Genomic DNA, 18,310 nt, shown 5'->3' on the forward strand with positions numbered 1-18,310 from the left:
GGGAGGGGGGGATCTGGCCAGGGGAGGGGGGGGATCTGGCCAGGGGAGGGGAGGTCTGGCCAGGGGAGGGGAGGTCTGGCCAGGGGAGGGGGGATCTGGCCAGGGGAGGGGGGATCTGGCCAGGGGAGGGGGGATCTGGCCAGGGGAGGGGGGATCTGGCCAGGGGAGGGGGGATCTGGCCAGGGGAGGGTGGATCTGGCCAGGGGAGGGGGGATCTGGCCAGGGGAGGGGGGATCTGGCCAGGGGAGGGGGGATCTGGCCAGGGGAGGGGGGATCTGGCCAGGGGAGGGGGGATCTGGCCAGGGGAGGGGAGATCTGGCCAGGGGAGGGGGGATCTGGCCAGGGGAGGGGGGATCTGGCCAGGGGAGGGGAGGTCTGGCCAGGGGAGGGGGGATCTGGCCAGGGGAGGGGGGATCTGGCCAGGGGAGGGGGGATCTGGCCAGGGGAGGGGAGGTCTGGCCAGGGGAGGGGAGGTCTGGCCAGGGGAGGGGGGATCTGGCCAGGGGAGGGGGGATCTGGCCAGGGGAGGGGGGATCTGGCCAGGGGAGGGGGGATCTGGCCAGGGGAGGGGGGATCTGGCCAGGGGAGGGGAGGTCTGGCCAGGGGAGGGGGGATCTGGCCAGGGGAGGGGGGATCTGGCCAGGGGAGGGGGGGATCTGGCCAGGGGAGGGGGGGATCTGGCCAGGGGAGGGGGGGATCTGGCCAGGGGAGGGGGGGATCTGGCCAGGGGAGGGGGGGATCTGGCCAGGGGAGGGGGGGATCTGGCCAGGGGAGGGGGGATCTGGCCAGGGGAGGGGGGATCTGGCCAGGGGAGGAGGGATCTGGCCAGGGGAGGGGGGATCTGGCCAGGGGAGGGGGGATCTGGCCAGGGACGGAGTACAGTGGGCAATTTCAGCCGTGGATTTCTTCCTCTGCAGGTCATTTGAGCCAATCCTGCGCCTTCTCCCTCAGCGAGTGGCTCCCGTCAGCCAGCACTGGGCAACATGGGCACTGTTTAACCTCACGTCCGTCTATCGTAAGTACTGGAGAGTGTTGTCCTTCTTAATCGGTAACGTTCAGCACATGTTTCTGGCAGAGGACAGAAGGAGGCCATTCAGTCCATCGTGCCTGTGTCATTAGTGAACCAGATGGGGTTTCATGGCAGTTTCGCAACTTGCTGTGTGAGGTTTGAACTGGCAGCCTCTGGGTCACCAGCTCAGTACCACAAGCACCGACATTAGAGTACCCCGTGCTGGGGAAATGCGGTCTGTGCTATTACCGACTCTGACAGGCCCCTGTACAGCACTCCCACCCTCTGGATGTTGAATTTCAAGCACCAGGTTTGCGTGAACTATAGAAATTATTTTTTCTTTTTAAAAAATTTACGGCTGGAAGTAAAAAGTCGCGTGTTACAGTTTAAGCACCGTTTTGAGCTTTGCCTCTGAGCTGAGGCCGTTTGTGAACCTGCCGTTTCATGGTTTCCATCCTTAGCTGAGAAATACTGCCCGTTGCTGATAAAAGAGAACGGAATCGCACTGCTGAAGGGAGTGATCAAGTGCGACGCAGCTCGAGCGGAGACCAAAGCGATGGCAAGGTGCGTGAAACCCTCGAACCCATCACTGTGCGTCCGTGTCCCAGTCACACAGCATTCAGCTGGAGATCATTTCGGGAGGCTCGGGGGGGCGCCAGGCAGGCTTTCAGTCCAACCCTTGCACCTCTGGCGCCTGGGTTTGAATCCGGCCCAGATTCTCGGAAAAAATCTCTCCTGAGGATTCAAACTCAAATCAGTTTCGCGTCGCAACCAAGGTTCCCTTTGAGCTGTGCGGCGCTCCGGCACACCTGCGTTTAAATAGAAAAAAACGTGCATGCACGGTATTTTGAATGCACACATAGTCCCTTAAAGGGGCCGCGCACCCAAATAAAAATTTAGCGACGCCACAAATCGGCAGTCACATTCTGACTAGAATCTAGTTGAAGCTGCAGCCCTAGAGATACAGGCAGCCTCCCAGTACCCGGCAACCCAGCTCTCGAAACCCGGGCAACTCGGTCCTCTTGAATATTTTTTACTCACCTCACTGCCTTATCCTGTTTGAATTTCCTGGGGCTGCGGGGTTGGAAAGGGCTTCTCCCATTGCTGTTGTCCCATTAAGAACATAAGAATTAGGAGCAGGAATATGCCATTTGGCCCCTCGAGTCTGCTCTGCCATTCAGTGGATTCATGGCTGATCTTCTATCTCAACTCCACCTATCCGTCCGATCCACATATCCCTCGATTCCCTTAATATCCAAAAATCTGTCAATCTGTGTCTCAAATATACTCAAAGCCCCCACAGCCCTCTGGGGCAGAGAATTCCAAAGATTCAAACCCCTTTGAGTGAAGAAATTTCTCCTCATCTCAGTCCTAAATGGCCAACCCCTTATCCTGAGACTGTGTCCCCTGGTTCCAGACTCCAGTCAGGGGAACGAGCCTCTCAGCATCTACCCGAACAAGCCCTTTTTTATGTGTTTCAATGACATCACCTCTCATTCTTCTAAACTCCAGAGAGTATCAGCCCAATCTACTCAATCTCTCCTCATAGGACAACCCTCTCATTAGAGCTTTTCTGGGGTTGTTTGGGTCACAGCAACAGGAACACATCACTGAGTGTGTGTGTGTGTCGTTCTAACCTGCCAGTGTTTAATGCTGACTCTGCTTACAATAAATTTTGGCGGGGGGGAGAAACTCCTTTCAATGAGCTGAAACATTCCAACCACTTGTCAAATATTATTCGCCCTTTTATATAGAAAGACTTGGATTTATATAGCGCCTTTCACGACCACCGCTCAAAGTGCTTTACAGCCAATGAAGTTTTGCAGTGTAGTCACTGTTGTAATGTAGGAAACGCGGCAACCAACTTGCGCACAGCAAGCTCCCACAGACAGCAATGTGATAATGACCAGATAAATTTTTTTTGTTATGTTGATTGAGGGATAAATATTGACCCCAGGACACTGGGGATAACTCCCCTGCTCTTCTTCGAAATAGCGCTTTGGGATCTTTTACAGTCACCTGAGAGAGCAGACGGGGCCTCGGTTTAACTTCTAATCCGAAAGGCGCTCTCTCAGCCTAGATTTATGTGCTCAAGTTCCTGGAGTGGGACTCGAACCCACGACCTTCTGACTCAGGAGGCGAGTGTGCTTCCACGCCTGACGCACAATAAGCAAAAGAAAAATGTTAATGTACAACTGAGGCTGTTTACTAATCCGTTTGAAGCCTGCCGTTACTCTTCTGTTTCTTCATCCCACAGCCAGGTCATCAGTTTCTGCGAGAACTTTAAGGAGGAGCGAATGGACACATCCAGATAAAGGCTGAGATCGAGCCGTCACGGACCCTCACTACTTCCTGTCATGCTTGGCATCTGCGTAAATGCTGAGGAACCTTCTGTCCCGCGACATGACAATGCATCAGATGCATCGTCGGGGGAAACCTCTGTGTGTGACACACTGCATCAGAAGACACGCGGGGGAAACATTTGGTGTTGCACAAGGAAATGTTAATTCACATCATTTTAATTGAATGAGGAATTAGCGTTTTCTCTCTCTCCCTCTCTTGCCTTTTTTTGTTCTCTATTCCTCTCCCCATTCACTTTCTTTATTCTGTCTTACTATCACTCTATTCTTACTTTCTCAATCTCATTTTCTTTTCTCTCGTACTTTCCCTTCCTTGCTTTCCATCTCTATCCCTGGCATTCTCACCGTCTCTTATCTTCCTCATTCTATTATCCCGTCTCTCTCGCTCTCTATCTGCCTATTTCCTTCCTGTCTCTGTAAATTGTGCTTCCATGGTCTACCTTGAAACATTTTGATTGTGAAATCTCTCGGGCTGTGCCAGTTAATCAAATGTCAACGGTTATAAACTTTTAAGGAAAAGACAAACGGAATAATTAATAAATGATTTGTTGTGGAGGCACCTGTCACTGTACATGCGCTGGGGGGGAGGGGAGGGGCAAATGGTTGTTCAGTTGTTAATCTGTGGCTGGTGATGCAGTAACAAGCCCAGGACAGCTGGCTGTGGAATCTGGGATTCCTTGTGTCTGGGATTTGTGAACCTTCAGCGTTAATTACACACTGACATCTCGCTGCAAGAACTCCAACCCTAAAGCAACCTGCGATATTAATTCGATATATTTGATTGCAGAAATAATACATTGGCACGGCCTCAAAAGAGCGGAGTTATTCCCTTTGAGAGACATGTGTGCCGCCCAAGCAGAGAGTTAAACTGACTCCGATGGGTGTATTGGCTGTTGCAGCGGTGTGTTAGTAATTGGTTTAGACCTGTGCGTTGCTGAAGAGTGCTGGCGATACTTAGCCGATTGATCTACTGTCAGGAGATGTGTGTTTTTACCTCTGTGCTTTTTGTTTGGTCCCCGGTCACCTGCCCTCCCTTCCACCCCCCAGTTTCCCTAATCGCCCAGCCCCGCAAGGTCATTTCACAATCTTCTTGATCCAATTTGATCGGTCATTGATGCATTGCAAGCCTGTTGTCACATTCTACACCACGCGGGTAGGTCCAACCTCAATACCACTTGTGCTTGCTTCCCTTGCCGTCCCCCAGCTGTTGCTCTCCAACTCGCACCTTGGAGCCGCTGCAATGGCACTTTAAGCATTCCATGGAGCCACAGCTTCCGGGTTTTTACACACTTCCGGGTTTCACACACTGCCGGACTCCCCGCGCTGGTACATCAGTCAGATCCCAACCTCGGAGCGGGTTGAGTGTTTGTGCCGCTCCGTCAATATTTAGCCCCTATTCATCGGACAGACAATTTTTTTTTGTCTAATTGGTAGTGTCTTATATCTAAGGCGCGCTCTATTTCCGAGATAAGGGGCCGAATGGCCTACTCCTGCTCCCAATTCTTATGTTCTTATAACCGGTTCTAAACACACCCGAGAGGCCCATTGGCAAAGTGGACTGCTGCAGTCACAGGCTCCACATGTAAGGAGGCTGGTAATAACAACAACAGCGCCTTCAGCGTAGTAAGATGTCCCAAGGTGCTTCACAGTCTTATGAGACAAAATATTTGACACCGAGCCACATAAGGAGAAATTAGGGCAGATGACCAAAAGCTTCTTAAAGGAGGTAGAGAGGTTTAGGGGGAGTTCCAGAGCTTGGGGCCTAGGCAACAGAAGGCATGGTCACCAATGGTCAAGTGATTATAATCAGGGATGCTCAAGAGGGCAGAATTTGAGGAGCGCAGACATCTCTGGGGGTTGTGGGGCTGGAGGAAATTACAGAGGTAGGGAGAGGTATAGGGGATGGAGGAGGTTACAGAGATAGGAAGGGACGAGGCCATGAAGGGATTTGAAAACAAGGATGTGAATTTTGAAATCAAGGTGTTGTTTAACCGGGAGCCAATGTTAGTAGCAGGAAGCTGCTGGTTACAGTCCTTGGAGTCAGGGGAAACCAATGTCCCAGTGGTGGAGTGTCCTGCTGTTTGGAATCCGTCAGTCACACACTGCTGTGGGTTTTGGCATCAGGGTACCTCCCGTGAATGGAGACTCCCCAGACAACCCTTGTATAACTGGAGTCTCATTGGCCGGGCAGGATCCTATTCAACTTCCCTTTGCCGCAATAAATAATCCAATTGGGCTATTTCCAGACCAGACTCCAGGCTAACAGGATACAACCTGATAATACAGTCCCGGCTCTCGGTCGAATCAGAGACCTGGGGGCAGATGGGGTCATGTGACCAGCACAAAGCCCTGCTACCCTAGAATCATCATCATCATCATAGGCAGTCCCTCGAAGACTTGCTTCCACTCTAAAAATGAGTTCTTAGGTGACTGAACAGTCCAATACGGGAATTACTGTCTCTGTCACAGGTGGGACAGACAGTGGTTGGAGGAAAGGGTGGGTGGGGAGTCTGGTTTGCCGCACGCTCCTTCCGCTGCCTGCGCCTGGTTGCTGCACGCTCTCGGCGCGAGACTCGTGCTCAGCGCCCTCCTGGATACGCTTCCTCCACTTAGGGCGGTCTTTGATCAGGGACTCCCAGGTGTCGGTGGGGGTGTTGCATTTTATCAAGGAGGCTTTGAGAGTGTCCTTGAAATATTTCCTCTGCCCACCTGGGGCTCGCTTGTCTTGTAGGAGTTCCAAGTAGAGCGCTTGCCTTGGTAGTCTTGTGTCGGGCATGCGGACAATGTGGCCCGCCCAGCGGAGCTGGCCTTCCCAAAGGGAGGGGCGGGAGGCTATAGTTCAGAGGTGCTGTGCCTGCCCCTCTGCTGAAGGCCTGGACCCTTGCTCGAGTGCAGATACACGGGCATCTCAGCCCCCCAGGTGTCCCATCCGACCCAGAGGCAAACCGAGGCACCTGGTGTCAGCAGGATATTCCTAGGTGCAGAGCCACGCAGCCAAGCCCAATCATCTCCTCATCTCATCTACAGACACAAGCTTTTTAGTGATTATGTGCCGTGACCATGGCTCAATTCCCTCTTTGCTCCGTTCCCCTCCTCTCCTTGGATATTAAGGGAATCAAGGGATATGGGGATAGAGCAGGAAAGTGGAGTGGAGGTAGATGAACAGCCATGGTCTCATTGAATGGCGAAGCAGGCTCGTGGGGCCGTATGGACTACTCCTGCTCCTAATTCTTAAGCTCTCCATCCACTCTCCCCTCCCTCCGCTCCATTCCCCTCTGCTCCCCACCTTCCTCATATCCCCACCCCTCTCCTTCCCTTCCCTTTTTCCTTCCCTCTTTCCTTCCCTCTCCCCTCTCTTCTCTCCTCCCTGCCCAGAGGCAATGAAGTCAATTGTACCCTGGTTGAGATCAACCAACTCTCAGCACAAGCCGGGCAATGAACTGTTGGCCAGTGAGGCGCAGTAGTATTTTGGGCAGTGCCCTAACCCACTTGAGAAGTGAGGAGCTGTTGGAAGTGCTCAAACCGAGACATTTCTGATCTATGGAAGAAATAGGTCTCATTCTAAAGGTGTTAAGTACTTTACGGAATGTGTAATGTTTTTATGAATCTAAATTATAGAGGAAATGATGTGAGACAACAAATGGGGGAACAACAATCCTGTGTCTATATGTAAATACATCTCGATTGTATTAAATGGAGATAGAAACGGAAGGACTGTGTCCGTACGTGTTTGAGCTGTGGAGGAAACGCAAGCCCTTTTACTTTTTCTCCTCCTGAAGTAAGGTATGACACGCAGCTCCGTGAATCGCAGGGATGCCTGATATGAGACATGTTTAAACCCCCTCCCCCCGGACCTTCGCGCTCTGCTCTTCCTCCTCACTGAGTCCATCAAAGCGGGCCCTGCTTATCTGGAAATACTAAGCCGGTCAGGCAGCATCTGTGTGGAGAGAGAGAGAGAGAGAGAGAGTTAACGTTTCAGGTCGATGACCCTTTGCCAGAACGTCGGATCTGTTACACCGCAAAACAACAAGTGACATCACTTCAGGTCATCGACCTGAAACGTTAACTCTTGTTTCTCTCTCCACAGACACTGCCTGACCTGCTGAGTGTTTCCAGCATTTTCTGTTTTTATTTCAGATTCCAGCATCTGCAGTATTTCGCTTTTGGACCTGCTTATCGGCGTTTGCTACATCGCAAGCCACTTCCACGGGGAGAGTAAACGCCGCAAAATAGAGCGGGCCGCAAATTCTGTGCTGATTTGCCCAACTTCCCGTCGGTTGTTTTCTCTCAAGTTTTTTTTTTTACCTTCAGACTCGGCACCAATGTGTCCCCGAAGGTGAGCGGCTGTGATCAGTCGGGACAGTAACCATAACCTCTGCCCCTATTTATGGGCGCAGCTATTTGCACTAGTAAAGAATTCGGATAGGCTCGCATGATCACATGACCTGATTGCTGATTGGTCCCCTTGGAGGATAAGCCACACCCAGAAGTTTCTCTGGAATGAGTAATTAGAACCGCCCAGCCCAAGCTCTGAGTGACTTTGCAAAGTGTAATTCAAGCCATTCTGACTTCAGACCCCAGATAGGATAGAGCTACTCGTATGCCACACTGCGCATGCGCGACCGAATCGAGGACCCATGCTCAAAAAGTGGGCGGAGTCCAATGCGCACATGCGCAGAAGGACACACTAAAAACGAGTGCAAATAGTCACTCTCGCTTACACGGCAGCTGTTGATCCTGCTATACCCATTTACACCTCATCTAGTCATCTTTTGTTTCTTAACTTGTCTCATTACATAAGAACATAAGAAATAGGAGCAGGAGTAGACCTTACGGCCCCTCGAGCCTGCTCCGCCATTTAATAAGATCATGGCTGATCTGATCATGGACTCCGCTCCACTTCCCGCCCGCTCCCCATAACCCTTTATTCCCTTATCGCTCAAAAATCTGTCTATTGCCACCTTAAATATATTCAATGACCCAGCCTCCACAGCTCTGTGGGGCAGAGAATTCCACAGATTTACAACCCTCTGAGAGAAGAAATTCCTCCTTATCTCAGTTTTAAATGGGCGGCCCCTTATTCTGAGACTACGTCCCCTAGTTTTAACTTCCCCCTATGAGTGGAAATATCCTCTCTGCATCCACCTTGTCGAGCCCCCTCATTATCTTATATGTTTCGATAAGATCACCTCGCATTCTTCTGAACTCCAATGTGTATAGGCCCAACCTACTCAACCTATCCTCATAAGTCAAACCCCTCATCTCCGGAATCCTTTTGCCTTGCACCATCATCCCTTTTTGTCTTTTAATCGCTCCTGCCTTCCATCTTATCAACAGACCGTCCCTTTTGTTCTTTCCTTCCTTCCCTCCCTCCTTTCCCTGCCCCTGCACTTGCTTAAAAACCTGTTACATCTCTTAACTTTTTCCAGTTCTGACGAAAGGGTCACTGACCTGCAACGTTAACGCTGTTTCTCTCTCCGCAGATGCTGCCTGACCCGCTGAGTATTTCCCAGCATGTTTCTGTTTCAAAGGGGACAGGCCGTTCACCGGCTTTTACATTATACCGGCTTCTGCACGCGCAGAAATTTAAAGGGTCTGCGCATTAAAAGAAACAGGCCACACAGACCAACGCACCACTTGCAGGGCACATTGCCCGGCTAGAGCTGCAGAGAGACCCTCCAGCTGAAGTGGTGCTCTCCCCTCAGTGCATTTTCATGACAGTGTAGGGTCCTCCTAAACTAGCTGCAAAAAAAAAGGGACAATGGCAGGCCACTTCTTCAACATGAATTGGCCAAAAAAAACATAATCTGAGCCTTTAGTTTTTTTTAAACAAAAGGGGGCCAAACAGCTACCACAGACATTTGAGACCACAAAGGGGGCACGATTGAGGCAAGGGTCCGTGCAGTGGAGTTGAACATCCCAGCTCGTCCCGATCGCTAGGAGACAGGGCCCGCCCCCCCCCCCCCCCCCCAAACTTGGCCGATCAGCTAACTCACTCCGAATTGGGATTGAACCCTGGTGTCTTCCAACCCTGTACAGCTCATCTAGCAGGGAAATCCTTCACACTTTTTTTAATAGAATCATAGAAATTTACAGCACGGAAGGAGGCCATTTCGGCCCACCGTGTCCGCTCCGGACGAGAAAGAGCTATCCACACTAATCCCACTTTCCAGCTCTTGGTCTGTAGCCCTGTAGGTTACGGCACTTCAAGTGCACATCCAAGTAACTTTTTAAATGTGGTGAGGGTTTCTGCCTCTACCACCCTTTCAGGCAGTGAGTTCCAGACCCCCACCACCCTCTGGGTGAAGAAATTTCCCCTCAAATCCCCCTCTAAACCTCCCACTTTAAATCTATGCTCCGGGTTCTTGACCCCTCTGCTAAGGGAAATAGGTTTGTCTTTCTTAGAACCTGGGCAACAGGATGTTTTATTACTACCGGAGCTCTCTTGAGTTTCAACGGGAAGTGGGGATAAGATCTGCTCCAGATCCGAGTAAATCAGGGGAAACCACTTTGCCTTGTGCTGGAACAGCCCATTCAGTTCAAAGATATGACCCTGAGAGGGTGACTGTTGGTGGGGGTGGGGGGCATTCTGGGAACCGCTGAGAAACAATTGTGGGTTGCAGTAAAACCGCATGAGGTCCCTCTAGCTTTTCTTGGCTGCAGGTTGAAAACCTCCACGTCACACGGGATGGGCCTTGATTCTGAGCTACTCGCCCTCCTCTCCCCATTTTAATTTATTTTCTACCCCACTGATGCCCCACTCTGCAGGTCACTCTCTATACCCAGTATGTGATCTATATCCAGGGCTTCCCCATCTGCCTCGCTCCACCCCATCGCGCCTCACCCCACTCCACCCCATCCCATCCCACCTAATTCACCTCATCCCACCCCATCCCACCCTGAAGCATGTAGATAGATTCAATGCCTCCAGGGATTGCCCTCCAACTTCTGGATCTGCTTCTGAACCAGCACCAAGGGAACTATATTGGTAAAAATCAACGCCCTGGGGTTAGAATGGAAAAGGACGGCAGCTGGGGAGAGGGGGTGGGGAAGAGGCTTAAACTCACTGACCTCGCTTTGAAATGGAGTCTGCCTTTCACTCTCTGCCCTTCCACTGTCACCTGAATTGGCTGCCCTCGATTTCTGCAAAAGCTGGAGAGAACCTTGTCTGGCTTGTGACTTCCTCTAGATCCTCTAGTGCAAATAAAGCCTGCTACAGACATCTAATGGTACTAAAGGAAAACAGCGCCCATTAGCCTCAGTCTTGCAGTCCAGTCTGTCCTTCGACCCTGAACTCAAGAGCCCTGATGGGAGAGGAACTATTATCGCAGGTTATACGATGAGCAGTGGGCCAAAAGTTGCGACAGGCCAGGACATCAAGCCTATGTCTGGTCTTTCAAATTACAAAATGTCTGGAGGGGCGAGGGCATTGGGATGGGTTCAAAGAAAAAGTAAATGCAAATGCTGGAAATCTAAAATGAAAGCAGAAATCTCTGGAGATCCTAACAGAGAAGAGATGGGTTTTCACGAACCCTGTTTGGACCAGGAGTCCACGCCCGAGAAACCTTATGTCCCTCTTTACTCTTTTCAGATACCGACTGTGTTCCCAGTTTTGGGGGAGGGGTCTCCAGTTTGAGCGCCCGCTTGCTCACTGTGGCGCTTGTTGGTGGAACGAGTTCATGAACATTGGCCGGGGCATTGTGTCTAGTTACTGCTGCCGCGAGCAAACAGCAGTTCCCTTTGCAATATACCTGAGTCTGCCCCTCAGCTACTTGGCTCCATCTTCTTGATTTCTTTGTTTCTGTTTCAGTTGATTGTATTTCATCTTTGGGGTTTTTTTTGGAAAGTGCATGTGAAACTTGAATGAAGGGTCAGATGGCTGTTTTTACTGTACATAACACTGAGCTCAATCAAAGCTGAGTTCAAACAGCCCCTACCCCGCGCACCATGTAAAAAAAGTCCCCTTACACGCACATACCTATACAAATGCACCCATGTGGCAGACATACACTAAACAGATAATGCAGAATTAGACTTTAGTTGTTTTTGAAAAACATGGAATTAATTTTTATTTGTTGGTAATTGTATGAACTGAAAAGAAAATCTTTGTAGTTTTACATTGTTAAAGGGATGTTGGAACTTTACTCGTGTCTGTATTGACTTTCCTCTGCATCAGGGGGAGAGGGCAGGAAAGCGGAGTTGAGGCCAAGATCACTTCAGCTATGATCTTATTGAATGGCGGAGCAGTCTCGAGGGACCAGATGGCCTACTCCTGCTCCTATTTCTTAAGTTCTTATGTGTTTGACAGAATACGGGCATCGAGCGAGGGCTCAGTGGGTCGCACTCTCTTGCCTCCCGAGTCAGAAGGTTGTGGGTTCAAGTCCCCCCCCACTCCAAAGACAAGCTAATAATCCAGGTTGACGGTCCCAGTGCGGTAGTGCGGGAGCGCTGTGCCATCTTTCGGATGAGACATTAAACCCGAGGCCCCATCTGCTCTCTCGGGTGAACATAAAAGTATCCCACGGCCACTATTTAGACGAAGAGTCCTGGCCAATATTTATCCCTTACTCAACACCAGCAGATATAATTCAACCGGTCATTCATTTGTTTGCTGTTTGGGGGAGTTTGCTGTGCACAGATAGGCTGCTGGGTTTCCGACATTACGACAGTGACTACACTTTGAAAGTACTTCATTGGCTGTGAAATGCTTTCTTTGAGACAGTGAAAGTCCTCTCTTTTGTTGGTGCAGGCTGGGGATCAGCTCATCACCTCCTATGTCCTCAGCCAGAGTTTAGTTGTTTAACCAAAGTGGGTGTAAAATAATTCGATGATGAGGATCACCGAGATTGCAGCAAAAGTCAGTCCGTCATAGTCCCAGTATCCTGCTTCCTTCAACCAGCAACACCAAAAGCCGACTGGCTGTTCGACAACAACTTGCATTTATAAAGCGCCTTCAATGTAATAAAATGTTCCCAAGGCGCTTCACGGGAGCGTCACCAAACAAAACTGACACCGGGACATTACGACAGGTGACGAAACGCTTGGTCAACAACGTTGCTTTTAAGCGGATAAAATGCAACATCCCCACCGATACCTGGGAATCCCTGGTCAAAGACCACCCTAAGTGGAGGAAGAGCATCCGAGAGGGCGCTGAGCACCTCGCCGGGAGCATGCAGAAACCAGGCTCCGTGGAAGGAGTGTGCGGCAAACCAGACTCCCCACCCACCCTTTCCTCCAACCACTGCCTGTCCCACCTGTGACAGAGACTGTAATTCCCATATTGGACTGTTCAGTCACCTGAGAACTCACTTTTAGAATGGAAGCAAATCTTCCTCAATTTCGAGGGACTGCCTGTGATGATGATTTTAAGCGGAGTCTTAAAGGAGGAGATGAAGAGATTTAGGGAGGAAATTCCAGAGATAAGGCCCAGGTAGCTGAAGGCACTGTTGCGAATGGTAGGGCGAAGGAAGTGAGGAATGCACAGAGGCCTGAATTATGGAGGAATGCAGAGATCTCGGAGGATTGTACGGCTAGAGGAGCTTACACAGATAGGGAGGAGCGATCCCACGGAAGGATTTGAACATTGGGATGAGAATTTTAAAATTGAGGCATTGCCGGACTGGGAGCACTGACTGATGGGTGAACGGGGCTTGGTACGAGTTAGGATACGGGGGCAGCAGAGTTCTGGATACGCTCAAGTTTATGGAGGGTGGAAGATGGGAGGCAGGCCAGGTGAGCACTGGAATAGTAGTCAAGTCTGATGACGATGAAGACGTGGATGCAGGTTTCAGTAGCAGATGAGCTGAGGCCACTAGAGGGCGTGAGAGCAACTTCCATCAGTCCTCGCCCAGCCAATGAGCAGTGTCGTGATCGAATGCCATGTGATCAAATGTCACATGATCAAATCTCCAGGAATACATCAAACCTGGGGGCAACCCACAGGAAGATGTTTAAAGATACAATTTGGTGGCGGACCAGTGAGAAGCAGAGGGGGCCTGGGTGTGGGAATTCATGCAAAGGTCCAGTCCTCACACACGGTGCAGAGAGGAGTCGATCAGTCAGTTTTTAGTTATCACCTGGAGCACTTCCCGATAGTTGAGTTTAATCCCACTCTGCTCCTTGCTCCCCACACACTATAATATCCCACCCAGTCTAATCCCACTCTCCCCCTCACTCCCCGTACCCTTTAATATCCCACCCAGTCTAATCCCACTCTCCCTCTCACTCCCCACACCCTTTAATAGCCCACCCAGTCTAATCCCACTCTCCCCCTCACTCCCCATACTCTTTAATATCCCACCCAGTCTAATCCCACTCTCCCCATACCCTTTAATATCCCACCCAGTCTAATCCCACTCTCCCTCTCACTCCCCACACCCTTTAATAGTCCACCCAGTCTAATCCCACTCTCCCCCTCACTCCCCATACTCTTTAATATCCCACCCAGTCTAATCCCACTCTCCCCATACCCTTTAATATCCCACTCAGTCTAATCCCACTCTCCCCATACCCTTTAATATCCCACCCAGTCTAATCCCATTCTGCTCCTTGCTCCCCACACACTATAATATCCCACCCAGTCTAATCCCACTCTCCCCCCATTCTCCATACCCTTTAATACTTCAGCCAGTCTAATCCGACTCTCCTGCTCACTCCCCATACCGTTTAATATCCCATTGTCTAATCCCACTCTCCTGCTCACTCCTCATACCGTTTATTATCCCACTCTTTCTAATTCCACTCTCCTGCATGCTCCCCATCTAGACAAGTGTTAGGTGGTCCATTTTGGTTGGAAAGTAAAGCGTTTAAATGGGTAGAGGAGCAAAGAGATTAGGGATACAAATTCACAAATCATTAAAACTAACAACGCAGGTTAACTAGGCCATAAAAAGTGCAAACAAAGCAGTGGGGTTCATTTCTAGAGGGTCAGAACTGAAAAGCAGAGAAGTTTTGTTAAAATTGTATCGAACCTTGGTTAGACCACACTTACTGGGAACAGTTCCAGTCTCCTTATTACAAAAAAGCTATAGAAGCACTGGAGGAAGTTCACATTTTTCTTTTTACAAGGATGATATAAGAGCTGAGAGATTATAACTATCAGGAAAGACTGAAAGGCTGAGGCTCTTTCTTTCTAGAAGAGAGAAGGCTGAGGGGTGAGCTGATAGAGGTCTTTAAAATTATGAATGGGTTTGATAGGGTAGATATAGAGAAGATGCTTCCACTCGTGGGGGAGACCTAAACGAGGGGCCATAAATGTAAGATAGTCACGAATAAATTCAATAGGGAATTCAGGAGAAACTTCTTTACCCAGAGAGTGGTGAGAATGTGCAACTCGCTGCCACAGGGAGTGGTTGAGGCCAATAGCATAGATGCATTTAAGGGAACGCTAGATATGTTTGTGAGAGAGAAAGGAATAGAAGGATACGGGTGAGATGAAGTAGGGTGGGAGGAGGCTTATGTGGAGCAGAAACACCAGTGTGTCTGTGGCTCAGTGGGCAGCACTCTCGCCTCTGGGTCAGAAGGTTGTGGGTTCAAGTCCCACTTCAGGGATTTGCTGACACTCCAGTGCAGTGCTGAGGGAGCGCTGCACTGCCGGAGGTGCTGTCTTTCGGATGAGATGTTAAACCAAGGCCCCGTCTACTCAAGTGGATGTAAAAAATCCCATGGCACTATTTCGAAGAAGAGCAGGGGAGTTCTCCCTGGTGTCCTGGCCAGTATTTATCCCTCAATCAACATCACAAAAACAGATTATCTGGTCATTATCACATTGCTGTTTGTGGGAGTTTGCTGTGTGCAAGTTGGCTGCCACATTTCCTACATTCAGTCACTACACTACAAAAGTACTTCATTGGCTGTAAAGTGCTTTGAGATGTCTGGTGAAAGGCCCTATATAAATCCAAGTCTTTCTTTCTTTACTTACTGTCCCCATCTGTGAGTCTGTCCTGAGCCCCTTGCTGGAGTGTATGCTAACACCAAAGAATCCAATTATTTAGCATGGATTCTGAATTATGTTTTCATCATCAATCCAAACTGCTGCTGAAACATTTCAATCCGGTTCAGTTCAATCCAGTCCGGCTTTTCTCTAACACCAAACTGAGGATGAATTCTTCACATTCCCAGAGAAGACTCAACTTGTAGAGAAGGCTGGAGAACAACTTGGAGAGAAACAAAAGGACATTTTAACTCCTCTCCACCAGAGGAAATAAACCCCCACCAGGTGAGTGCGGTCAGGGAAACAGTTATTTACATGCTGCTGTTGACGTTTTCTGTCTGAGAAACAAATGGGAAAAGTTGGAACAAAGTTTGTTGTGAAGTGACTGAACTTTTTTTTGCTCGGATTCCTGGGGCTCAAATCTCCAGAAAACTGACTCCAGCTTCACCCCAAGCCTCGGACTCAGTAAATCCTGCACCCATTACCCTCAGGACCCAGTGAATTCCCCACCCACAAGTGACCTGGTGAATCCCCTCCGACCAAAAACACTAATGTGTGCGGAGTGTGTAAATCCCATAGCCATTTATTTCTGATGATTGCACAGAATATCAGGAATGCGCTGCCTGAAAGGGCGGTCGGTGGAAGCAGATTCAATGGTAACTTTCAAAAGGGAATTGGATAAATACTTGAAAAGGAAAAATTTGGAAGGCTATGGGGAAAGAGCAGGGGGAGTGGAACTAACTGCTCTATCAAAGAGCCGGCACAGGCACGATGGGCCGAATGGCCTAATTCTGTGCTGTACGATTCCATGATTCTAAGTCCGAGTGGGCCTTAAACCCACGATCTATTGACCTAACCGTAGCTCAGCCGACACCGATCAATTGTGAGCAGGGCCGGCCTTACAGGCAGGTAACGTAGTCAGGAGGGATCTGATATTAACAGCATCGACCTCTGCAAAGAACCTGGCCATCTCCAAAGTCTGCTTCCAACGGACTGTAGCGCTCCTCAAACAGAGCAAACTTCAAGTATTAGGAGCAAGTTCACAAACACATGGACAGCACTCAGGATCCTGTTAACTGTGCCTGTATCGAGGGCGATGGATAGCACTCAGGATCCTGTTAATCGTGTCCTTATTGAGGGAGAGCAGCGAACGGAGCTTCTCAAAGTTGAAGCTCAAAACATGTTTGCGATCGACCATGGGAGACAACAGGATATTTTTGCTGGCCATCCTGTCCATCGAGAATGATGTGGCTCAAAATATCTTGGTGAACAGAGTTTTATTTATTTGTTATTTATTAGTTTAGTGTTTAATTTAATGATTTGTTTATTTGTCATTTAGCTATAATGTTATTTTTTATGGCTTATATCGTTTATCATTTAAATTATAAAAAAAACTTTTGAGATTACAGCTTTATTTCTGAAACTTTTGCGAAACAAATCTAAACTCAAATGGATGAAGGGACTGAGTGCAATGTAGCCAAATTTGCTGATGATACAAAGATAGGTAGGAAAGCAAGTTGTGAAGAGGACACAAAAAATCTGCAAAGGGATTCAGATAGGTTAAGTGAATGGGGAAAAAATTGGCAGATGGAGTATAATGTGGGATAATGTGAGGTTATCCACTTTGATAGGAAGAATAAAAAAGCAAATTATGCAGTACAGAGGGATCTGGGGGTCCTTGTACATGAAACACAAAAAGTTAGCATGCAGGTAGAACAAGTAATCAGGAAGGCAAATGGAATATTGGTCTTTATTGCAAGGGGAATGGAGTATAAAAGCAGAGAAGTCCTGCTACAACTGTACAGGGTATTGGTGAGGCACAACCTGGAATACTGCATAGTTTTGGTTTCCTTATTTAAGAAGGGATGTACTTGCATTGGAGGGAGTTCAGGCAAGGTTCACTAGGTTGATTCCTGAAATGAACGGGTTGTCTTATGAGGAAAGGTTGAGCAGGTTGGGCCTATACTCATTAGAGTTTAGAAGAATGAGAGGTGATCTTATTGAAATGTATAAGATTCTGAGGGGGTTGGACAGGGTAGATGCAGAGAGGATGTTTCCCCTTGTGGGGGAATCTAGAACTAGGGGGCATAATTTCAGAATAAGGGGTCGCACATAAAACAAAAATGAGGAGGAATTTCTTCTCTCAGAATCTTTGGAATTCTCTGCCCCAGAGAGCTGTAGAGGCTGGGTCATTGAGTATATTTAAGGTGGAGATAGACACAATTTTTGAACGATAAGGGAGTCGAGGGTTATGGGGAGCGGGCAGGGAAGTGGAGCTGAGTCCATGATCAGATCAGCCATGATCTTATTAAATGGTGGAGCAGGCTCGAGGGCTGTGTGGCCTATTCCTGCTCCTATTTCTTATGTTCTATGTTCAAAGAAAGGGCGGCAAGTTTGCCCAGGGCACCATTTTCCCCGATTCTGAGCTTCTGAGGAACGTTGAATAAAAACCAGCTCCTTTACTTTGTCCCCAGCTGAATCCCCGTCGCGAGTCTTGCGGGTGGTCGCCATGTCACTGAGAGAAAGTCTGAAGACCGACGAAAACTTGGCTCTGATGAAAGATCTGGAGGATCGCCTGAGGGCTCAAGTCGACAAGTTGGAACACCTACGGCTTTCCATCGCCGAGGTAACACACATTTCATTTTCACGTTAGTTGTTTAACTTGCTGTTTGCTCCATCCTGTGTTTCGGGATGTACTTGTGTGGGAGGGGCCGACACCTGTCGCAAGAGTATGGGATTGTGCCTTTGATTCCTTACTGGTTGGGGAGAGGGTGTTACATTTAATTAAGATAAAGATTTTTTCAGTACTTTTCTCTGAGATTTGGGCAGAGGTGACTGTACTGTGGTTACAATATAGCATCAGCCACAGCTCAGTGGGCAGCACTCTCGCCATCGAGTCAGAATGCCGTGCGTTCAAGTCCCACTCCAGAGACTTGAGCATTAAATCTAGTCTGACACTCCAGTGCAGTACTGAGGGAGCGCTGCACTGTCGGAGGGACAGTACTGAGG

The 18,310-nt window shown here is 49.2% G+C and overlaps 1 protein-coding gene across 1 annotated transcript in view; it reads left to right on the plus strand.

Moving 5' to 3' along the window:
- Positions 1 to 3,924, plus strand: part of LOC139233067 (protein zer-1 homolog) — a 4,973-nt gene extending 1,049 nt beyond the window's left edge. The window contains exons 2-4 of the mRNA XM_070863587.1: positions 918 to 1,015; positions 1,471 to 1,573; positions 3,267 to 3,924. Of these exons, the coding sequence (XP_070719688.1) occupies positions 918 to 1,015; positions 1,471 to 1,573; positions 3,267 to 3,324 (259 nt within the window). The 3' untranslated portion in view covers positions 3,325 to 3,924. The remainder of the gene's footprint in view (positions 1 to 917; positions 1,016 to 1,470; positions 1,574 to 3,266) is intronic.
- Positions 3,925 to 18,310: the final 14,386 nt, after the last annotated feature.

The sequence above is a fragment of the Pristiophorus japonicus genome, chromosome 20 (assembly GCF_044704955.1).
Source record: "Pristiophorus japonicus isolate sPriJap1 chromosome 20, sPriJap1.hap1, whole genome shotgun sequence".
Classification (NCBI taxonomy): domain Eukaryota; kingdom Metazoa; phylum Chordata; class Chondrichthyes; family Pristiophoridae; genus Pristiophorus; species Pristiophorus japonicus.